The sequence below is a fragment of the Oncorhynchus gorbuscha genome, linkage group LG22 (genome assembly GCF_021184085.1).
Source record: "Oncorhynchus gorbuscha isolate QuinsamMale2020 ecotype Even-year linkage group LG22, OgorEven_v1.0, whole genome shotgun sequence".
Classification (NCBI taxonomy): Eukaryota; Metazoa; Chordata; class Actinopteri; order Salmoniformes; family Salmonidae; genus Oncorhynchus; species Oncorhynchus gorbuscha.
Window position 1 is genome coordinate 49380323 of NC_060194.1, and position 25991 is coordinate 49406313.

At 42.2% G+C, this 25991-nt stretch overlaps 1 protein-coding gene across 1 annotated transcript in view; it reads right to left on the reverse strand.

The window, feature by feature from the left end:
- The window catches only part of LOC124009465 (piezo-type mechanosensitive ion channel component 2-like), a gene marked incomplete at its 5' end in the record, with an annotated part of 249921 nt that extends 224389 nt beyond the window's left edge, over positions 1-25532 (reverse strand). Inside the window, 2 exon segments of the mRNA XM_046321275.1 lie at positions 3496-3621; positions 25427-25532. Coding sequence (XP_046177231.1) covers positions 3496-3621; positions 25427-25532 — 232 coding nt within the window.
- Positions 25533-25991: the final 459 nt, after the last annotated feature.

The window sequence follows — 25991 nt, forward strand, 5'->3', positions numbered from 1 at the left end:
GGGGGGGGGTCAGGGTTCTACCTTGTCTAGCTAGACGCAGTGGAGTTTCACAACTGGGGGTGGGGGGTCAGGGTTCTACCTTGTCTAGCTAGACGCAGTGGAGTTTCACAACTGGGGGTGGGGGGTCAGGGTTCTACCTTGTCTAGCTAGACGCAGTGGAGTTTCACAACTGGGGTGGGGGGGGGTCAGGGTTCTACCTTGTCTAGCTAGACGCAGTGGAGTTTCACAACTGGGGGTGGGGGGTCAGGGTTCTACCTTGTCTAGCTAGACGCAGTGGAGTTTCACAACTGGGGGTGGGGGGTCAGGGTTCTACCTTGTCTAGCTAGACGCAGTGGAGTTTCACAACTGGGGGTGGGGGGTCAGGGTTCTACCTTGTCTAGCTAGACGCAGTGGAGTTTCACAACTGGGGGTGGGGGGTCAGGGTTCTACCTTGTCTAGCTAGACGCAGTGGAGTTTCACAACTGGGGGTGGGGGGGGTCAGGGTTCTACCTTGTCTAGCTAGACGCAGTGGAGTTTCACAACTGGGGGTGGGGGGGTCAGGGTTCTACCTTGTCTAGCTAGACGCAGTGGAGTTTCACAACTGGGGGTGGGGGGTCAGGGTTCTACCTTGTCTAGCTAGACGCAGTGGAGTTTCACAACTGGGGGTGGGGGGGGGGTCAGGGTTCTACCTTGTCTAGCTAGACGCAGTGGAGTTTCACAACTGATAGGAAGTCTATTGAGTGTTCCAAAAGTTCAGTGAAGTTCACACACACACGGTACTATCCACAACTCTCAACACCTCCACCAAATGAATCCCTCACCTTGTTTTCCTGTTTCAGCCTGTAAAAGTTGTTCGCTTCACTTATTTTCCCTACGTGACGTTAGTTTTACATTACAAAACATCATCGTCTCAACAACAAGATCAACAAAAAACATTGAATATCCCTTTGAGCATGGTGAAGTTATTAATGACACTTTGGTTGGTGTATCAATACACCCAGTCATTACAAAGATACAGGCGTCCTTCCTAACTCAGTTGCCGGAGTGGAAGGAAACCTCTCAGGGATTTCACCATGAAGCCAATGGTGACTTTACAACAGTTACAGAGTTTACAAGCATTTCGCTACCCCTGCAATAACATCTGCTAAACACGTGTATGTGACCAATAAAATTTGATTTGGCTGTGATAGGAGAAAGCTGAGGATGGATCAACAACATTGTAGTTACTCCACAATACTAACCTAAATGACAGAGTGAAAAGAAGAAAGTCTATACAGATAGAAAAATATTCCAAAACACACATCCTGTTTGCAACAAGGTACTAAAGTAATACTGCAAAAAAATGTGTCAAAGCAATTCACTTTTTGTCTTGAATACAAAGTCTTATGTTTGGGGCAAATCCAATACAACACATTACTGAGTACCACTCTCCATATGTTCAAGCATAGTAGTGACTGCGTCATGTTATGGGTATGCTTGTCATCGTTAAGGACTGGGGAGTTTTTCAGGATAAATAAGAAATGGAATGGAGTTAAGCACAGACAAAATTCTAGAGGAAAACCTGGTTCAGTCTGCTTTCCACATGACACTGGGTCATGAATTCACCTTTCAGCAGGACAATAACCTAAAACACAAGGCCAAATCTACACTGGAGTTGCTTACCAAGAAGACAGAGAATGTTCCTGAGTGGCTGAGGTACAGTTTTGACTTAAATCTGCTGGAAAATCTATGGCAAGACCTGAAAATGGTTGTCTAGCAATGATCAACAACCAATTTGACAGCTTGAAAAATGTTGAATTACCCCCTTCTGACACCCAGGTGGCGACACGCATCTCTGCGTGCCTGACAGAGATCTCAGGTTGGATGTCGGCCCACCACCTCAAGCTCAACCTGGACCAGATGGAGCTGCTCTTCCTCCCGGGGAAGGCCTGCCGCTTAAAGACCACCGAGATCACGGTTGACAACTCCACAGTGTGGCCGCCCTCCCAGAGTGCAAAGAACCTTGGCGTGACCCTGGACAACACCCTGTCGTTCTCTGCAAACACCGTTCCTGCAGGTTCACGCTCTACAACATCCGTGGAGTACGACCCTACCTCACACAGGAAGCAGCGCAGGTCCTAATCCAGGCACTTTTCATCTCCCGTCTAGACTACTACAACTCTCTGTTGGCTGGGCTCCGCGCTTCTGCCATCAAACCCCTTCAACTAATCCAGAAAACTGCAACCCGCCTGGTGTTCAAACATTCTCATGTCACCCTGCTCCTCCTCACACTCCACTGGCTCCTAGTTGAAGGTCTATAGTTCATAGTCTCTCCTATCACTGCTATGAGGATGGACCTCTCCTCTACTCTCTATAGACCAAGTCACTGGTCATATCCTCATATGGTCTCTCCTATCACTGCAATGAGGATGGACCTCTCCTCTACTCTCTATAGACCAAGTCACTGGTCATATCCTCACATGGTCTCTCTTATCACTGCTATGAGGATGGACCTCTCCTCTACTCTCTATAGACCAAGTCACTGGTCATATCCTCACATGGTCTCTCCTATCACTGCTATGAGGATGGACCTCTCCTCTTCTCTCTATAGACCAAGTCACTCAGCTCTGTCATATCCTCACATAGTCTCTCCTATCACTGCTATGAGGATGGACCTCTCCTCTACTCTCTATAGACCAAGTCACTGGTCATATCCTCATATGGTCTCTCCTATCATTACTATGAGGATGACACTCAGCTACTCTCATGTCACCCTGCTCCTCCTCACACTACACTGGCTCCTAGTTGAAGCTCACGTCCACGTTGCTTACCTACAGAGCAGCAAGAGGAACTGTCCCTCCCTACTTTCAGGCTATGCTCAAACCCTACACCCCAACCTGAACACTCCATTCTGCTCCCTCAGATCCCTCCTAGCTATCTTATTAAGATGAATGCATTAACGTTAAGTCACTCTGGATAAAAGTGTCTGCTAAATTACAAAAATGTTTTAAAAAAGGAGGGTACAGACTCAGTAGCGGAGGTCAACAGGGTTAGGGTTAAGTCAGGGTACAGACTCAGTAGTGGAGGTCAACAGAGGTAGAGTTAAGTCAGGGTATAGACTCAGTAGTGGAGGTCAACAGGGTTAGGGTTAAGTCAGGGTATAGACTCAGTAGTGGAGGTCAACAGAGTTAGGGTTAAGGGTACAGACTCAGTAGTGGAGGTCAACAGGGTTAGGGTTAAGTCAGGCTACAGACTCAGTAGTGGAGGTCAACAGGGTTAGGGTTAAGTCAGGCTACAGACTCAGTAGTGGAGGTCAACAGAGGTAGAGTTAAGTCAGGGTATAGACTCAGTAGTGGAGGTCAACAGAGTTAGGGTTAAGTCAGGGTATAGACTCAGTAGTGGAGGTCAACAGAGTTAGGGTTAAGGGTACAGACTCAGTAGTGGAGGTCAACAGGGTTAGGGTTAAGTCAGGGTACAGACTCAGTAGCGGAGGTCAACAGGGTTAGGGTTAAGTCAGGGTACAGACTCAGTACTCACAGTTGAAGGCGCGGTCTATGTTGTTCCCAGCCAATAGACTGTTGACAGTGATCTGATAGATGATGTGGAAGAGCAGGAAGCTGAGACTGCTGAAGCACAGGGACATGAGCAGGCGCCCCGTGTGGCCTGGAGGACAAATAACAACAAGGAACTTTAATTTCTTACATTTATTGCACAGCAAGGGCCTCAGAACTGAACACTAAAGCACTTTCTCCCCGTTCCCTGCCAAACTCCCTCCAGCCTATGCTTATTTCAACCCAATTGAGGGGAAGTCAATGAGTATACACATTTGGAAGAAGGGGGATGAAGTTAATTAGTCTACATTGGGAAATAAAAAAATGCATTCACTAGTGCCTCTGGAACACAGAGACAGAGAGAGCGACAGAGAGAGCGACAGAGAGAGGGAGAGAGAGAGAGAGAGAGTGAGAGAGAGAGAGAGAGAGAGAGAGAGAGAGAGAGAGAGAGAGAGAGAGAGAGAGAGAGAGAGAGAGAGAGAGAGAGAGAGAGAGAGACAGAGACAGAGACAGAGACAGAGACCGAGAGAAAGCAAGAAAGAGAGACAGGGAGAGAGAAAGAGAGAGAGAGAGAGAGAGAGAGAGAGAGAGAGAGAGAGAGAGAGAGAGAGAGAGAGAGAGAGAGAGGGGGAAAGAGACACACAGAGAGAGAGAGAGAGAGAGAGAGAGAGAGAGAGAGAGAGAGAGAGAGAGAGAGAGAGAGAGAGAGAGAGAGAGAGAGAGAGAGAGAGAGAGAGAGAGAGAGAGAGAGACAGAGACAGAGACAGAGACAGAGACAGAGACAGAGACAGAGACAGAGACAGAGACCGAGAGAAAGCAAGAAAGAGAGACAGGGAGAGAGAAAGAGAGAGAGAGAGAGAGAGAGAGAGAGAGAGAGAGAGAGAGAGAGAGAGAGAGAGAGAGAGAGAGAGAGAGAGAGAGGGGGAAGAGACACAGAGAGAGAGAGAGAGAGAGAGAGAGAGAGAGAGAGGAGAAAGAGAGAGAGGGAGAGAGAGAGAGAGAGAGAGAGAGAGAGAGAGAGAGAGAGAGAGAGAGAGAGAGAGAGAGAGAGAGAGAGAGAGAGAGAGAGAGAGAGAGAGAGAGAGAGAGAAAGAGAGAGAGAGGGGGAGAGAGAGAGAGAGAGAGAGAGAGAGAGAGAGAGAGAGAGAGAGAGAGAGAGAGAGAGAGAGAGAGAGAGAGAGAGAGAGAGAGAGAGAGAGAGAGAGAGAGAGGGAGAGTGAGAAGCTCCACAGCTGCTCCACACATGAGCCAGGTTTTATTACACACCTACAGGTATTTGGGATAATTGTTGTTAATAGCTGTTATGGTGATAATAGAATACAGTAGGATGAACAGACCTCCCGTCACACAGAGGAAGTGAACATTCTCATCCTCAGGGGTCAATAACGTTATTAAAATAATACCACCACCATTTTGACATTGATGTTGAAGTGAAGTGTAACCGAGGTGATTCAGCAAACCATGCTGGCATTATGAGTAACCTTGCCTGTAGAATCCCTGAGTTCATGCATTTACTATAGTTTAGAGGGCACAGTATTGAGGCAGGGGATATGAACATGGGTTTATTCGCTTCGAGGCAAGCAACACTGAAGCATGCATGAGAGCACCAGCTGTTCCGGACGACTGTGTGATCACGCTCTCTGTAGCCGATGTGAGCAAGACCTTTAAACAGGTCCACATTCAAGTGTCTTCACTGACATTTTCAACCTCTCCCTGACTGAGTCTGTAATACATACATGTTTCAAGCAGTCCACCACATTCCCTGTGCCCAAGGAAGTGAAGGTAACCTGCCTAAATGATTATCGTCTGTAGCCATGAAGTGCTTTGAAAGGCTGGTCATGGCTCACATCAACGCCATTATCCCAGAAACCCAAGACCCACTCCAATTCGCTTACTGCTCCAACAGATCCACAGACGACGCAATCTCCACACTGCCCTTTCCCACCTGGTCAAAAGGAACACCTATGTCAGAATGCTATTCATTGACTACAGCTCAGCATTCAACACTATAGTGCCCTCAAAGCTCATCACTAAGCTGAGCACTCTGGGAATAAACACCTCCCTCTGCAACTGTACTTCCTGATGGACCGTCCCCAGGTGGTAAGGGTAGGCAACAACATCTGCTGATCATCAACATGGGGGCCCCTCAGGGGTGCGTGCTCAGTCCTGTCCTTTACCCCGTTCACCAACGACTGCGTGGCCACACACAACTACAACACCATCATTAAGTTTGCTGGCGACACGGTGGTGGTAGGCCTGATCACGACAATGATGAGACAACATACAACCAGTTTGTCTAGCCCAGCTGATTTGAAGGGATTCAGATTTTTTAGCTCTTTCAGAACATCAGCTGTCTGGATTTGGGTGAAGGAGAAGCTGGGGGGGAGGGGCGTCTTGGGCAAGTTGCTGCAGGTGGTGCTGAGATGTTGGCCGAGGTAGGGGTAGCCAGGCCTAAAGCATGACCATCCTAGAAAAATGCTTATTGAAATTATCGATTATTGTGGATTTATCGGTGGTGACAGTGTTTCCTAGCCTCAGTGCAGTGGGCAGCTGGGAGGAGGTGCTCTTATTCTCCATAGACTTTACAGTGTCCCAAAACTTTTTGTGAATTAGTGCTACAGGAAACAAATTTCTGTTTGAAAAAGCTAGTCTTTGCTTTCCTAACTGACTGTGTATATTGGTTCCTGACTTCCCTGAAAAGTTGCACATCGCGGGGGCTATTTGATGCTACTGCAGAATGCCACAGGATGTTTTTGTGCTGGTCAAGCGCAGTCAAGTCTGACCATGGACCCGTTACGGATGCAGGAAATGAGGCAGTGATCGCTGAGATCCCGGGGGAAAACAGCAGAGGTGTATTTAGAGTTGATCAGGATGATATCTAAGAGGGTGCCCATGGTTACGGATTTAGGAATGTACCTGGTAGGTTCCTTGATACTTTGTGTGAGTAGTACCCCCTGTATATAGCCTCCACATTGACTCTGTACCGTAACACCCTGTATATAGCCTCCACATTGACTCTGTACCGTAACACCCTGTATATAGCCTCCACATTGACTCTGTACCGTAACACCCTGTATATAGCTTCCACATTGACTCTGTACCGTAATACCCTGTATATAGCCTCCACATTGACTCTGTACCGTAACACCCTGTATATAGCCTCCACATTGACTCTGTACCGTTACCCTGTATATAGCCTCCACATTGACTCTGTACCGTAACACCCTGTATATAGCCTCCACATTGACTCTGTACCGTAACACCCTGTATATAGCCTCCACATTGACTCTGTACCGTAATACCCTGTATATAGCCTCCACATTGACTCTGTACCGTAACACCCTGTATATAGCCTCCACATTGACTCTGTACCGTAATACCCTGTATATAGCCTCCACATTGACTCTGTACCGTAATACCCTGTATATAGCCTCCACATTGACTCTGTACCGTAACACCCTGTATATAGCCTCCACATTGACTCTGTACTGGTACTCCCTGTATATAGCCTCCACATTGACTCTGTACCGTAATACCCTGTATATAGCCTCCACATTGACTCTGTACCGTAACACCCTGTATATAGCCTCCACATTGACTCTGTACCGTAACACCCTGTATATAGCCTCCACATTGACTCTGTACCGTAACACCCTGTATATAGCCTCCACATTGACTCTGTACCGTAACACCCTGTATATAGCCTCCACATTGACTCTGTACCGTAACACCCTGTATATAGCCTCCACATTGACTCTGTACCGTAACACCCTGTATATAGCCTCCACATTGACTCTGTACCGTTACCCTGTATATAGCCTCCACATTGACTCTGTACCGTAACACCCTGTATATAGCCTCCACATTGACTCTGTACCGTAACACCCTGTATATAGCCTCCACATTGACTCTGTACCGTAATACCCTGTATATAGCCCCCATATTGACTCTGTACCGTAACACCCTGTATATAGCCTCCACATTGACTCTGTACCGTAATACCCTGTATATAGCCTCCACATTGACTCTGTACCGTAATACCCTGTATATAGCCTCCACATTGACTCTGTACCGTAACACCCTGTATATAGCCTCCACATTGACTCTGTACTGGTACTCCCTGTATATAGCCTCCACATTGACTCTGTACTGGTACTCCCTGTATATAGCCTCCACATTGACTCTGTACCAGTACCCCCTGTATATAGCCTCCACATTGACTCTGTACCGTAACACCCTGTATATAGCCTCCACATTGACTCTGTACCGTAACACCCTGTATATAGCCTCCACATTGACTCTGTACCGGTACCCCCTGTATATAGCCTCCACATTGACTCTGTACCGGTACCCCCTGTATATAGCCTCCACATTGACTCTGTACCGTAATACCCTGTATATAGCCTCCACATTGACTCTGTACCGTAATACCCTGTATATAGCCTCCACATTAACTCTGTACCGTAACATCCTGTATATAGCCTCCACATTGACTCTGTACCGTTACCCTGTATATAGCCTCCACATTGACTCTGTACCGTAACACTCTGTATATAGCCTCCACATTGACTCTGTACCGTAACACCCTGTATATAGCCTCCACATTGACTCTGTACCGTAACACCCTGTATATAGCCTCCACATTGACTCTGTACCGTAACACCCTGTATATAGCCTCCACATTGACTCTGTACCGTAACACCCTGTATATAGCCTCCACATTGACTCTGTACCGTAATACCCTGTATATAGCCTCCACATTGACTCTGTACCGTAACACCCTGTATATAGCCTCCACATTGACTCTGTACCGTAACACCCTGTATATAGCCTCCACATTGACTCTGTACCGTAACACCCTGTATATAGCCTCCACATTGACTCTGTACCGTAACACCCTGTATATAGCCTCCACATTGACTCTGTACCGTAATACCCTGTATATAGCCTCCACATTGACTCTGTACCGTAACACCCTGTATATAGCCTCCACATTGACTCTGTACCGTAATACCCTGTATATAGCCTCCACATTGACTCTGTACCGTAATACCCTGTATATAGCCTCCACATTGACTCTGTACCGTAATACCCTGTATATAGCCTCCACATTGACTCTGTACCATAACACCCTGTATATAGCCTCCACATTGACTCTGTACCGTAATACCCTGTATATAGCCTCCACATTGACTCTGTACCGTATTACCCTGTATATAGCCTCCACATTGACTCTGTACCGTAATACCCTGTATATAGCCTCCACATTGACTCTGTACCGTAATACCCTGTATATAGCCTCCACATTGACTCTGTACCGTAATACCCTGTATATAGCCTCCACATTCACTCTGTACCGTAACACCCTGTATATAGCCTCCACATTGACTCTGTACCGTAATACCCTGTATATAGCCTCCACATTGACTCTGTACCGTAACACCCTGTATATAGCCTCCACATTGACTCTGTACCGTAATACCCTGTATATAGCCTCCACATTGACTCTGTACCGTAACACCCTGTATATAGCCTCCACATTGACTCTGTACCGTAATACCCTGTATATAGCCTCCACATTGACTCTGTACCGTAACACCCTGTATATAGCCTCCACATTGACTCTGTACCGTAACACCCTGTATATAGCCTCCACATTGACTCTGTACCGTAATACCCTGTATATAGCCTCCACATTGACTCTGTACCGTAATACCCTGTATATAGCCTCCACATTGACTCTGTACCGTAACACCCTGTATATAGCCTCCACATTGACTCAGTACCGTAATACCCTGTATATAGCCTCCACATTGACTCTGTACCGTAACACCCTGTATATAGCCTCCACATTGACTCTGTACCGTAATACCCTGTATATAGCCTCCACATTGACTCTGTACCGTAATACCCTGTATATAGCCTCCACATTGACTCTGTACCGTAATACCCTGTATATAGCCTCCACATTGACTCTGTACCGTAACACCCTGTATATAGCCTCCACATTGACTCTGTACCGTAATACCCTGTATATAGCCTCCACATTGACTCTGTACCGTAATACCCTGTATATAGCCTCCACATTGACTCTGTACCGTAATACCCTGTATATAGCCTCCACATTGACTCTGTACCGTAACACCCTGTATATAGCCTCCACATTATTATTTTTAGTTTATTTTTTATTTTTTTACTCCATTGTTGGTTAAGGGCTTGTAAGTAAGCATTTCACAGTAATGTTTACACCTGTTAGTTAGTCAGCAAATGTGACAAATAAAATTTGAATTGTACAACAACGACAAAAAGTGTCTACTTATCGGAACAGACTTCCTGACAGTAACAAGAGCAGTCTCAAACGGTTCCACTTCTGCCATTAAATATAATGTATCCTTACTGGGAACACTTTGGACTTTACTACGCTACGGCACCATACCCATATCGCTGGTCTGGTGCGCGTGTGTGTGTGTGTGTGTGTGTGTGTGTGTGTGTGTGTGTGTGTGTGTGTGTGTGTGTGTGTGTGTGTGTGTGTGTGTGTGTGTGTGTGTGTGTGTGTGTGTGTGTGTGTGTGTGTGTGTGTGTGTGTGTGTGTGTGTGTGTGTGTGTGTGTGTGTGTGTGTGAGGCACTACCACTGAGCAGCAACAGTGGACCATCATAAACTGCTAAATATCGCCTACCAACAACCTATCTACTAGCCAGCATTATCAAACACTACCTACCAAAAATATATAAAAGCCAGCATTATCAAACACTACCTACCAAAAATATATAAAAGCCAGCATTATCAAACACTACCTACCAAAAATATATAAAAGCCAGCATTATCAAACACTACATACCAAAAATATATAAAAGCCAGCATTATCAATTACTACCTACCAAAAATATATAAAAGCCAGCATTATCAAACACTACATACCAAAAATATATAAAAGCCAGCATTATCAAACACTACATACCAAAAATATATAAAAGCCAGCATTATCAATTACTACCTACCAAAAATATATAAAAGCCAGCATTATCAATTACTACCTACCAAAAATATATAAAAGCCAGCATTATCAAACACTACCTACCAACAACATCTCTCCTAGCCAGCATTATCAAACACTACCTACCAACAACATCTCTCCTAGCCAGCATTATCAAACACTACCTACCAACAACATCTCTCCTAGCCAGCATTATCAAACACTACCTACCAACAACATCTCTCCTAGCCAGCATTATCAAATACTACTTACCAACAACATCTCTCCTAGCCAGCATTATCAAACACTACCTACCAACAACATCTCTCCTAGGGTTTTTCTTTATTTTGACTATTTTCCACAATGTAGAATAATAGTGAAGACATTAAAACTATGAAATAACACATATGGAATCATGTAGTAACCAAAAAAAGTGTTAAACAAATCCAAATATATTTATACATTTGAGATTCTTCAAAGTAGCAACCCTTTGCCTTGGTGACAGCTTTGCACACTCTTAGCATTCTCTCAACCAGCTTCATGAGGTAATCACCTGGAATGCATTTCAATTAACAGGTGTGCCTTATTAAAAGTTAATCCAGGCTGAATCACATCCGGCCGTGATTGGGAGTCTCATAGGGTGGCACACAATTGGCCCAGCATCGTCCGGGTTTGGCCGGTGTAGGCCGTCATTCTAAATAAGAACGTGTTCTTAACTGACTTGCCTAGTTTAATAAATGTTAAATAAAAATAATAGAAAAAATTTAATGTGTGGAATTTCTTTCCTTAATGCGTTTGAGCCAATTGGTTGTGTTGTGACAAGGTAGGGGGGTGGTATACAGAAGATAGTCCATATTATGTCAAGAACAGCTCAAATAAGCAAAGAGAAATGACAGTCCATCATTACTTTAAGACATGAAAGTCAGTCAATCCGGGGGAACTTTGAAAGTTTCTTCATGTGCAGTTGCAAAAACCATCAAGTGCTATGATGAAACTGACTCTCATGAGGACTGCCATCAACTGTTCAGAGGAGACTGCATAAATCAGGCCTTCATGCCTTGTTAATTTGTAAAATTTGTTTCCTTCTTAATGCGTTTGAGCAAATCATTTGTGTTGTGACAAGGCCTAGGGGTGGTATACAGAAGATAGCCCTATTTGGTAAAAGACCAAATCCATATTATGGCAAGAACAGCTCAAATAAGCAAAGACAAATGACAGTCCATTATTACTTAAGACATGAAGGTCAGTCAATCCGGAAAATGTCAAGAACTTTGAAAGTTTCTTCAAGTGCAGTCGCAAAAACCATAAAGCACTATGATGAAACTGGCTCTCATCAACTGGCTTTCTCTCAGAAGATACGTTTATTAGAGTTACCAGCACCACAGAAACTGCAGCCCAAATAAATGCTTCACAGAGTTCAAGTAACAGACACATCTCAACATTAACTGTTCAGAGGAGACTGTGTGAATCAGGCCTTCGTGGTGTATTTGCTTCAGATGGGATGGCGTATCGCTGCAGAATGCTGTGGTAGTCGCCATGCTGTTTAAGTGTGCCTTGAATTCTACATAAATCACTGACAGTGTCACCAGCAAAGCACCCTGGAGGTGTGTTGGGTCATTGTCCTATTTGCCCAAGAAGGAAAGAACCTCACCTCAAAAATGGAATGGATTCTGCAGAGGCACCTAACCCAGCAAGAGGAGTGTATGGAGGAAATCTGACATTCTCCTCCGATGCCAGGTATCGCAACCCATAGCCCTCCTCCATCCTCCATTCATACCCATGTCTGGAAAATATGACGGTTCACCTGGGAAATGTCAGGGATTTCTGATGCAATTCCAGCAAATACATTGAGGACAACCCCACTAACTTCGCCCCCGACAAGAGCAGGGTGGATTTTGTTGTGTCTCTACTCACAGGCAAAGCCCTGGATTGGGCCACCACCAACAGCACAGAACTCGGATCCGAGACCCGTTTCCACACCCTCTTCAAAGAGGTATTCCATCACTCTCCCCTCCGGTCGTCCTATAGGAGACCTCCTCATAGAACATCAACAAGGACGCAATTCAGCCGCCGACTATGCCCTCGAGTTCCGCACCGTGGCTGCAGGGATGGAATGAGCCTGCTTTACTTACCGTCTACCGAAGAGGGCTCAACAGGGAAGTTCAGGCGGAGCTGGACTGTAGAGTAGACCTTCGGGATTTAATCAAGACATTCATATGTCCATCTCCGCAGACTGCCGAAGAACTCTGCCACCCAGGAACCCGAAAACGTTTTTTCCCATGACCGAGTCTTCCAGAGCCCATGCAGTTGGGCCGTGCTCCTCTCCCATGTATCGAACATCAAAGGCAGATCCGTGGAGGGAAAGATCAACTATTGCCCTGTTCGCTCCCCCCACGGAGAGATGAGAAGGGTCCCTCCGCTGTCATGCAGGTAGGCGTGTCCCACCGGTGCCATGCAGGTAGGCGTGTCTCACCGATGTCATGCAGGTAGGCGTGTCTCACCGGTGCCATGCAGGTAGGCGTGTCCCACCGTTGCCATGCAGGTAGGCTTGTCCCACCGCTGCCATGCGGGTAGGCGTGTCTCACCGCTGCTATGCAGGTAGGCGTGTCCCTCCGCTGTCATGCAGGTAGACGTGTCCCTCCGATGTCATGCAGGTAGGCGTGTCCTTATTTCTAAATATCTCCCAGAAGCAATTCTCCATCCCAGTATTGATAACCATGAAGGGGGTTACTAAGTATGTAGAGGGATTGATAGATTCGGGAGCAGCAGGTCATTTTATCCATCACCAGCTAGTACAAGAGCTTGACATTGATCTAACACCTGTCATCCCTCCCTTAAGGATTAACACCCTGGACTGGCAGCCATTAGGCACGGGGTTCATCACGCACCTGACCACAGAGCGTCACCCCTCCCTTAAGGATTAACAACCTGGACTGGCAGCCATTGGGCACGGGGTTCATCACGCACCTGACCACAGAGCGTCACCCCTCCCTTAAGGATTAACAACCTGGACTGGCAGCCATTGGGCACGGGGTTCATCACGCACCTGACCACAGAGCGTCACCCCTCCCTTAAGGATTAACACCCTGGACTGGCAGCCATTGGGCACAGGGTTCATCACGCACCTGACCACAGAGCGTCACCCCACCCTTAAGGATTAACACCCTGGACTGGCAGCCATTGGGCACGGGGTTCATCACGCACCTGACCACAGAGCGTCACCCCTCCCTTAAGGATTAACACCCTGGACTGGCAGCCATTGGGCACGGGGTTCATCACGCACCTGACCACAGAGCGTCACCCCACCCTTAAGGATTAACACCCTGGACTGGCAGCCATTGGGCACGGGGTTCATCACGCACCTGACCACAGAGCGTCACCCCTCCCTTAAGGATTAACACCCTGGACTGGCAGCCATTGGGCACGGGGTTCATCACGCACCTGACCACAGAGCGTCACCCCTCCCTTAAGGATTAACACCCTGGACTGGCAGCCATTGGGCACGGGGTTCATTACACACCTGACATAGAGCATCACCCTCCAGATTGGAGTCTTCAACACCAAAACCATTCAACTCATGTGACCTCTCATCCCCCAAACAGCCACTCACCCTCGGACACCCTCTTCCTCATTTACGTAACGCCGTGGAATTGGCAGAGTGTATGTTCCACACTTCTGTGACCGACTGGGGGTTGCCCTCAGCCTCTCCTCTGGGTACCATCCCCAGACCAACGGGCAAACGGAACACCTGAAATAGGGAAGTACCTCCTCCAACAATGTTCTGCCTCTCCACACGACTGGAGTCGGTATATGGCCTGGGCCGAATACTCTCAGAACTCACTCATGCATTCATCCCTCCGCCTTACTCTATTTCAGTGTGTGCTTGGTTACCAACCGCCCCCATGTTTCCCTGGGAGGCAGAGCCAGGTACTGTCCCAGCTGTCGACGACTGGGTTCAGCGTAGTGAGCGGGTATGGGAGAGACCGCTCACCGGCATCTGCAGGAAGCCTCTAATACCCAGAAACGCTTTGCCGACAGACAGCGCCGACCTACGCCACTCATTCACCCCGGACAGCGTGTGGCTCTCTACCAGAGACATCCGGCTCCCCTGCAAAAAGCTCTGTCCTCTATCTTCGCTTCATTGGTCCCTTCAAGATCACATCAACCCTGTCAGCTACCGCCTCTAGTTACACCGTCGGTATAAAATCTCCTCGTCCTTCCATGCGTCTCTTTTAAAACCAGTCCTCTTCATCCTCCAGTCCTCTTCATCCTCCAGTCCTCTTCATCCTCCAGTCCTCTTCATCCTCCAGTCTCATCCCGCAGTGCGCCCCCACCGTTGGAATTCGGAGGGGAACCTGCCTACGCCATTCAGACCATCCTTGATTCTAAATTCCTGAGGTCGCATCCACTATCCAGTGGACTGGGAAAGTTATGGGCCTGAAGACCGGTCCTGGGTCCCCGACTAGGACATCCTCGATCCAGAGATGATTCAGGCATTCCACCGTAACTGTCCGGATCGTCCCGCTCCCAAGGTAGGAGGCAGCCTCTTGGGTGGGGGTGTACTGTAAGGTTCTGTATTTAATTTCTTAGTCAACCTTGTGTTCTGTTTCTTTGTGTTCTTGAACGTAGCCCTGTCTTTCAAGGCAAAATTAACACGTGCCGTGCTCTGCATGTGAATCTACACCTTTAACTCCCAGAGTATTCATTATAGTGCATCCAAACATTTGACTTATACTGTATATAAATAATTATACCGATTTTTTATTACTACAGTATTTACCCTATAGTAAACTTTAATACTACAGTATTTACACTATAGTAAACTATAATACTACAGTATACTACAGTCATGTCCGCAAAACTACAGTATGTCACGCCTTGGTCTTAGTATTTTGTGTTTTCTTTAATTATTTGTTCAGGCCAGGGTGTGACATGGTTTTATTGTATTGTCGTATTGGGGTTTTAGTAGGCATTGGGATTGTGGTTGATTAGGGGTGTGTCTAGTATAGGCTTGGCTGCCTGAGGCGGTTCTCAATCAGTCAGGTGATTCTTGTTGTCTCTGATGGGGAACCGTATTTAGGTAGCCTGGGTTTCACTGTGTATATCGTGGGTGATTGTTCCTGTCTCTGTGTAGTTTCACCAGATAGGCTGTAATTAGGCTTCACGTTCCGTTTGTTGTTTCGTATTTGTATTAAGTTATTTCATGTATCGCGATTCATTCATTAAAGAACATGAGTAACCACCACGCTGCATTTCGGTCCGACTCTCTTTCAACAAACGAAGAACGCCGTTACACAGTAAATATCACAGTATTCACTGTTGTGTTTTTGCTGACTTCAGTCCAGTGAATACTATAGTATGTAACCATAGTATACTATAGTATTTAACCATAGTATACTATAGTATTTAACCATAGTATACTATAGTATTTAACCATAGTATACTATAGTATTTAACCATAGTATACTATAGTATTTAACCATAGTATACTATAGTATTTAACCATAGTATACTATAGTATTTAACCATAGTATACTATAGTATTTAACCATAGTATACTATAGTATTTAACCATAGTATACTATAGTATTTAACCATAGTATACTATAGTATTTAACCATAGTATACTATAGTATTTAACCATAGTATACTATAGTATTTAACCATAGTATACTATAGTATTTAACCATAGTATACTATAGTATTTAACCATAGTATACTATAGTATTTAACCATAGTATACTATAGTATTTAACCATAGTATACTATAGTATTTAACCATAGTATACTATAGTATTTAACCATAGTATACTATAGTATTTAACCATAGTATACTATAGTATTTAACCATAGTATACTATAGTATTTAACCATAGTATACTATAGTATTTAACCATAGTATACTATAGTATTTAACCATAGTATACTATAGTATTTAACCATAGTATACTATAGTATTTAACCATAGTATACTATAGTATTTAAACATAGTATACTATAGTATTTAACCATAGTATACTAGTATTTAACCATAGTATACTATAGTATTTAATATAGTATACTATAGTATTTAACCATAGTATACTATAGTATTTAACCTATAGTATACTATAGTATTTAACCATAGTATACTATAGTATTTAAACATAGTATACTATAGTATTTAACCATAGTATACTATAGTATTTAACCATAGTATACTATAGTATTTAAACATAGTATACTATAGTATTTAACCATAGTATACTATAGTATTTAACCATAGTATACTATAGTATTTAAACATAGTATACTATAGTATTTAACCATAGTATACTATAGTATTTAACTATAGTATTTAACCATATACTATAGTATTTAACCATAGTATACTATAGTATTTAACCATAGTATACTATAGTATTTAACCATAGTATACTATATAGTATTTAACCATAGTATACTATAGTATTTAAACATAGTATACTATAGTATTTAAACATAGTATACTATAGTATTTAAACATAGTATACTATAGTATTTAACCATAGTATACTATAGTATTTAACCATAGTATAAAGTATAAACATAGTATACTATAGTATTTAAACATAGTATACTATAGTATTTAAACATAGTATACTATAGTATTTAACCATAGTATACTATATTTAAACAGTATTTTAACCATAGTATACTATAGTATTACTATAGTATTTAACCATAGTATACTATAGTATTTAACCATAGTATACTATAGTATTTAACCATAGTATACTATAGTATTTAACCATAGTATACTATAGTATTTAACCATAGTATACTATAGTATTTAAACATAGTATACTATAGTATTTAACCATAGTATACTATAGTATTTAACCATAGTATACTATAGTATTTAACCATAGTATACTATAGTATTTAACCATAGTATACTATAGTATTTAACCATAGTATACTATAGTATTTAACCATAGTATACTATAGTATTTAAACATAGTATACTATAGTATTTAAACATAGTATACTATAGTATTTAAACATAGTATACTATAGTATTTAAACATAGTATAGTATAGTATTTAAACATAGTATACTATAGTATGTAACCATAGTATACTATAGTATTTAGACATAGTATACTATAGTATTTAACCATAGTATACTATAGTATGTAACCATAGCATACAATAGTATTTAACCATAGTATTCTATAGTATTTAACCATAGTATACTATAGTATTTAAACATAGTATACTATAGTATTTAAACATAGTATACTATAGTATTTAAACATAGTATACTATAGTATTTAAACATAGTATACTATAGTATGTATTATACTATAGTATTTAACCATAGTATTCTATAGTATTTAACCATAGTATACTATAGTATTTAACCATAGTATACTATAGTATTTAACCATAGTATACTATAGTATTTAACCATAGTATACTATAGTATTTAAACATAGTATACTATAGTATTTAAACATAGTATACTATAGTATTTAACCATAGTATACTATAGTATTTAACCATAGTATACTATAGTATTTAAACATAGTATACTATAGTATTTAAACATAGTATACTATAGTATTTAACCATAGTATACTATAGTATTTAACCATAGTATACTATAGTATTTAAACATAGTATACTATAGTATTTAAACATAGTATACTATAGTATTTAACCATAGTATACTATAGTATTTAAACATAGTATTCTATAGTATTTAACCATAGTATACTATAGTATTTAACCATAGTATTCTATAGTATTTAACCATAGTATACTATAGTATTTAACCATAGTATACTATAGTATTTAACCATAGTATACTATAGTATTTAACCATAGTATACTATAGTATTTAAACATAGTATACTATAGTATTTAACCATAGTATACTATAGTATTTAACCATAGTATACTATAGTATTTAACCATAGTATACTATAGTATTTAACCATAGTATACTATAGTATTTAACCATAGTATACTATAGTATTTAACCATAGTATACTATAGTATTTAACCATAGTATACTATAGTATTTAAACATAGTATACTATAGTATTTAAACATAGTATACTATAGTATTTAAACATAGTATAGTATAGTATTTAAACATAGTATACTATAGTATGTAACCATAGTATACTATAGTATTTAGACATAGTATACTATAGTATTTAACCATAGTATACTATAGTATGTAACCATAGCATACTATAGTATTTAACCATAGTATTCTATAGTATTTAACCATAGTATACTATAGTATTTAAACATAGTATACTATAGTATTTAAACATAGTATACTATAGTATTTAAACATAGTATACTATAGTATTTAAACATAGTATACTATAGTATGTAACCATAGTATACTATAGTATTTAACCATAGTATTCTATAGTATTTAACCATAGTATACTATAGTATTTAAACATAGTATACTATAGTATTTAACCATAGTATACTATAGTATTTAACCATAGTATACTATAGTATTTAACCATAGTATACTATAGTATTTAGACATAGTATACTATAGTATTTAACCATAGTATTCTATAGTATTTAAACATAGTATGCTATAGTATTTAACCATAGTATAGTATAGCATTTAACCGTAGTATACTATAGTATGTAACCATAGCATACTATAGTATTTAACCATAGTATTCTATAGTATTTAACCATAGTATACTATAGTATTTAACCATAGTATACTATAGTATTTAAACATAGTATGCTATAGTATTTAACCATAGTATAGTATAGCATTTAACCGTAGTATACTATAGTATTTAACCATAGTATACTATAGTATTTAAACATAGTATACTATAGTATTTAAACATAGTATACTATAGTATGTAACCATAGTATACTATAGTATTTAGACATAGTATACTATAGTATTTAACCATAGTATACTATAGTATTTGACCATAGTATACTATAGTATTTAAACATAGTATACTATAGTATTTAAACATAGTATAGTATAGCATTTAACCGTAGTATACTATAGTATGTAACCATAGCATACTATAGTATTTAACCATAGTATTCTATAGTATTTAACCATAGTATACTATAGTATTTAACCATAGTATACTATAGTATTTAAACATAGTATAGTATAGTATTTAACCATAGTATACTATAGTATTTAAACATAGTATACTATAGTATTTAAACATAGTATACAATAGTATTTAACCGTAGTATACTGTAGTATTTAACCGTAGTATACTATGGTATTTAAACATAGTATACAATAGTATTTAACCATAGTATACTATAGCATTTAACCGTAGTATACTATAGTATGTAACCATAGCATACTATAGTATTTAACCATAGTATTCTATAGTATTTAACCATAGTATACTATAGTATTTAAACATAGTATACTATAGTATTTAAACATAGTATACTATAGTATTTAAACATAGTATACTATAGTATTTAAACATAGTATAGTATAGTATTTAAACATAGTATACTATAGTATGTAACCATAGTATACTATAGTATTTAAACATAGTATACTATAGTATTTAAACATAGTATACTATAGTATTTAAACATAGTATACTATAGTATTTAAACATAGTATACTATAGTATTTAAACATAGTATACTATAGTATTTAAACATAGTATACTATAGTATTTAAACATAGTATACTATAGTATGTAACCATAGTATACTATAGTATTTAAACATAGTATACTATAGTATTTAAACATAGTATACTATAGTATTTAAACATAGTATACTATAGTATTTAAACATAGTATACTATAGTATTTAAACATAGTATAGTATAGTATTTAAACATAGTATACTATAGTATGTAACCATAGTATACTATAGTATTTAAACATAGTATACTATAGTATTTAAACATAGTATAGTATAGTATTTAAACATAGTATACTATAGTATGTAACCATAGTATACTATAGTATTTAAACATAGTATACTATAGTATTTAAACATAGTATACTATAGTATTTAAACATAGTATACTATAGTATGTAACCATAGTATACTATAGTATTTAAACATAGTATACTATAGTATTTAAACATAGTATACTATAGTATTTAAACATAGTATACTATAGTATTTAAACATAGTATACTATAGTATTTAAACATAGTATACTATAGTATGTAACCATAGTATACTATAGTATTTAAACATAGTATACTATAGTATTTAAACATAGTATACTATAGTATTTAAACATAGTATACTATAGTATTTAAACATAGTATACTATAGTATTTAAACATAGTATACTATAGTATTTAACCATAGTATACTATAGTATTTATTTCATGTGGATACCTCCAAACAACACCTCTCCTAGCCAGCCTTATTAAAATACTGGAGAGAACGTTTTGGGTTCTTGTTTTCCCTAGTATTTCCCCTGACGGTCACCGGGAGAGAGAGAGAGGAATGCTTGTTAATAGGAAGTGGAGGTATAAGGTTCAAATTGGTTCTTAACTTCTGGACAAGGCACTACTTTGGCTCTTTCCTCACCCATAACGTCTCAGGAAAAAAATGTAACGATCGGACTACATATTCATCAAGGGGCAAATAACAGCTTGGAAAAGGACTCTGTATTTTACCAATAATTGTCCAACTGTGCCAGACAGAGAAATATTATCTAGAAATAGTATCTATTATCGAGAAATAAGACACTATTTAGATTCAACTAAAAATGGTACATTTAAACTATGTGTCTTTCTGCCTGTGTTTGTGTCTGTCATTGTGCGTGGTATCCTTTCAGTTTATCATTTCTCCCCAAGTCTGAACCTCTGCGGGCTCAACCCTCTAATACCACAGACAGTAGAAGCAGACAGACTAGTATATATGTAGAGGATAAGGGTAGGACCAGGATGTTCAATAGAGTCTATATGTATAGGATGAGGGTAGGACCAGGATGTTCAATAGAGTCTATATGTAGAGGATGAGGGTAGGACCAGGATGTTCAATAGAGTCTATATGTAGAGGATGAAGGTAGGACCAGGATGTTCAATAGAGTCGTTGTATAGAGGATGGGGGTAGGACCGGGATGTTCAATAGAGTCTATATGTAGAGGATGAGGGTAGGACCAGGATGCTCAATAGAGTCTATATGTAGAGGATGAGGGTAGGACCAGGATGCTCAATAGAGTCTATATGTAGAGGATGAGGGTAGGACCAGGATGCTCAATAGAGTCTATATGTAGAGGATGGGGGTAGGACCGGGATGCTCAATAGAGTCTATATGTAGAGGATGAGGGTAGGACCAGGATGCTCAATAGAGTCTATATGTAGAGGATGAGGGTAGGACCAGGATGTTCAATAGAGTCTATATGTAGAGGATGAGGGTAGGACCAGGATGTTCAATAGAGTCTATATGTAGAGGATGGGGTTAGGACCAGGATGCTCAATGTCTCAGCCTCCAGTATTTATGCTGCAGTAGTTTATGTGTCGGGGGGCTAGGGTCAGTTTGTTTATCTGGAGTACTTCTCCTGTCCTATTCAGGTGTCCTGTGTGAATCTAAGTGTGCGTTCTCTAATTCTCTCCTTCTCTCTTTCTTTCTCTCTCTCGGAGGACCTGAGCCCTAGGACCATGCCCCAGGACTACCTGACATGATGACTCCTTGCTGTCCCCAGTCCACCTGGCCATGCTGCTGCTCCAGTTTCAACTGGCCTGGGCCCTAGGACCATGTCCCAGGACTACCTGACATGAGGACTCCTTGCAATTTGTAAGTCGCTCTGGATAAGAGCGTCTGCTAAATGACTTAAATGTAATGATGTAATGTCTGTCCCCAGTCCACCTGGCCATGCTCCTGCTCCAGTTTCAACTGTTCTGCCTTACTATTATTCAACCATGCTGGTCATTTATGAACATTTGAACATCTTGGCCACGTTCTGTTATAATCTCCACCCGGCACAGCCAGAAGAGGACTGGCCACCCCACATATGCTCTCTCTAATTCTCTCTTTCTTTCTCTCTCTCGGAGGACCTGAGCCCTAGGACCGTGCCCCAGGACTACCTGACATGATGGCTCCTTGCTGTCCCCAGTCCACCTGACTGTGCTGCTGCTCCAGTTTCAACTGTTCTGCCTTATTATTATTTGAACATGCTGGTCATTTATGAACATTTGAACATCTTGGTCCTGTTCTGTTATAATCTCTACCCGGCACAGCCAGAAGAGGACTGGCCACCCCACATAGCCCGGTTCCTCTCTAGGTTTCTTCCTAGGTTTTGGCCTTTCTAGGGAGTTTTTCCTAGCCACCGTGCTTTTACACCTGCATTGTTTGCTGTTTGGGGTTTTAGGCTGGGTTTCTGTACAGCACTTTGAGACATCAGCTGATGTACGAAGGGCTGTATAAATAAATTTGATTTGATTTGTTCTTGACACAAACCCAAACCAGTGCGCCTGGCACCTACAACCACACCCTGTTCAAAGAGCGTTAAATCTTTAGTCTTACCCAGTCATCCCTCTGAATGGCACACGTACACAATCCATGCCTCAATTATCTCAAGGCTTAAAAATCCTTCTTTAACCCGTCTCCTCCCCTTCATCTACACTGATTTGAAGTGGATTTAACAGGTGACATTACTAAGGGATCATATCTTTCAACTGGATTCACCTGGTCAGTCTATGTGGAAAGAGCAGGTGTTCCTAATATTTTGTCAACTCGGTGTATATGATATTATGTGATCCTGAAGTCAACCTGCTGTCAGCATCATACATTACATGACATTAACATTACGAAGTCTTCTTCTCTCATTACCTATTGATGAGAGGGTAAGTGGTACACTTTAAAGACTCTCCTCTCCTTCCTCCATACCTCACTCCATCCCTTCCGCTCACTCCATCCCTTCATTCCATCATCCCTTCCTCCATCTAGTCCTCCTTCCAACCTACTTCTATCCCTTCCTATCTTCTGTCCTCCCTCCATCCATCCATTCCCTCCTTCCTACTCACCCTCCAAACCCTCCTTCCTACTCACCCTCCATTCCATCCTTCCCTCTCACCCGCCCTCCTTCCTACTCACCCTCCAAACCCTCCTTCCTACTCATCCATTCCATCCTTCCCTCTCATCCCTCCTTCCTACTCATCCTCCAATCCCTCCTTCCTACTCACCCTCCAATCCCTCCTTCCTACTCACCCTCCAATTCCTCCTTCCTACTCACCCTCCATTCCATCCTTCCTTCTCACCCGCCAATCCCTCCTTCCTACTCACCCTCCAATCCCTCCTTCCTACTCACCCTCCAATCCCTCCTTCCTACTCACCCTCCAATCCCTCCTTCCTACTCACCCTCCAATCCCTCCTTCCTACTCACCCTCCATCCCTCTCTTCCCCCTTTCTCCCTCCATCCCTCCCTGCTCCCTTTCTCCCTCCATCCTTCCCTCCCTGCTCCCTTTCTCCCTCCCTCCATCCCTCTCTGCTCCCTTTCTCCCTCCATCCTTCCCTCCCTGCTCCCTTTCTCCCTCCATCCCTCCCTGCTCCCTTTCTCCCTCCCTCCATCCCTCTCTGCTCCCTTTCTCCCTCCATCCTTCCCTCCCTGCTCCCTTTCTCCCTCCATCCCTCCCTGCTCCCTTTCTCCCTCCATCCCTCCCTGCTCCCTTTCTCCCTCCATCCTTCCCTCCCTGCCCCCTTTCTCCCTCCATCCCTCCCTGCTCCCTTTCTCCCTCCATCCATCCCTCCCTGCACCCTTTCTCCCTCTATCACCCTCGTGTCTTTTATTCCTGATGGACACCGTCAGAGTCCTCTCCTCTCCTCTCTTCTCCTCTCTTCTCTTCTCCTCTCTTCTCCTCTCCTCTCTTCTCCTCTCTTCTCCTCTCCTCTCTTCTCTTCTCTTCTCCTCTCTTCTCTTCTCCCATCTTCTCCTCTCCTCTCTTCTCCTCTCTTCTCCTATCTTCTCCTCTCCTCTCCTCTCCTCTCTTCTCTCCTCTCCTCTCCTCTCCTCTCCTCTCTTCTCTTCTCTTCTCCTCTCCTCTCTTCTCCTCTCTTCTCTTCTCTTCTCTTCTCTTCTCTTCTCTTCTCTTCTCCTCTCTTCTCTTCTCCTCTCTTCTCTTCTCTTCTCCTCTCTTCTCTTCTCCTCTCTTCTCCTCTCCTCTCTTCTCCTCTCTTATGCTCTCCTCTCTTCTCCTCTCTCTCTTCTCCTCTCTTCTCTCTCCTTCTCTTCTCCTCTCTTCTCTTCTCCTCTCTTCTCCTCTCTTCTCCTCTCCTCTCTTCTCTTCTCCTCTCTTCTCTTATCTTCTCCTCTTCTCTCTTCTCCTCTCCTCTCCTCTCCTCTCCTCTCCTCTCCTCTCCTCTCTTCTTCTCTCCTCTCCTCTCTTCTCCTCTCCTCTCCTCTCTTCTCCTGAGCCAATCTAGCTATATGTATTATTAAACCGTGTACGCGGTCTGCTCCAGGAACCACAGTGTTGAGTGGTTTGGAAGAGGAGGAGGAGGAGGTGGAGGAGGAGGAGGAGGAGGAGAAAAGGGAAAAGGAGGAGGAGGAAGAGGAGGAGGAGGAGGAAGAGGAGAAGGAAAGGGAAAAGGAGGAGGAGGCGGAGGAGGAGGAGGAGGAGGAGGAGGAGGAGGAGGAGGAGGAGGAGGAGGAGGAGGAGGAGGAGGAGGAGGAGGAGGAGGAGGAGGAGGAGGAGGGAGAGAGGAAAGGGAAAAGGAGGAGGAGGAGGAGGAAGAGGAGAAGGAAAGGGAAAAGGAGGAGGAGGAGGAGGAAGAGGAGAAGGAAAGGAAAAGGAGGAGGAGGAGGAGGAGGAGGAGGAGGAGGAGGAGGAGGAGGAGGAGGAGGAGGAGGAGGAGAAAAAGGAGGAGAAAAAGGAGGAGAAAAAGGAGGAGGAGGAGAAGGAGAAGGAAAAGGAGGAGGAGGAGAAGGAAGAGGCGGAGGAGAAGGAGGAAGAGGAGGAGGAGACTTACCCTGCATGGTTGTGCTGGTGGGCTCAGCGAAGAGGGGGATAAGGAGGAGGTAGATGAGGTAGACGAATGATAGCCCATTGTACCGGAACAAGCAAGCTGTAACCACGCACACACACACATACACACACACACACACACACACACACACACACACACACACACACACACACACACACACACACACACACACACACACACACACACACACACACACACACACACACACACACACACACACAGAGAGAGAGAGAGAGAGAGAGAGAGAGAGAGAGAGAGAGAGAGAGAGAGAGAGAGAGAGAGAGAGAGAGAGAGAGAGAGAGAGAGAGAGAGAGAGAGAGAGAGAGAGAGAGAGAGAGAGAGAGATTAGTAATTTAATCAAAAGTGACAATGATAGTAAAGTAAAACAACATACTGTATTTAACATCCTCTGGTTTAAGTTCCACACAGAATGGGATCAGAGACATAAAGAGACATGCTGATATGGATTAGATATCTCTACATGGCTGTGGTATTGATGTTTGGTCTGAACACACACACACACACGTACCATACAGATATGTGGACA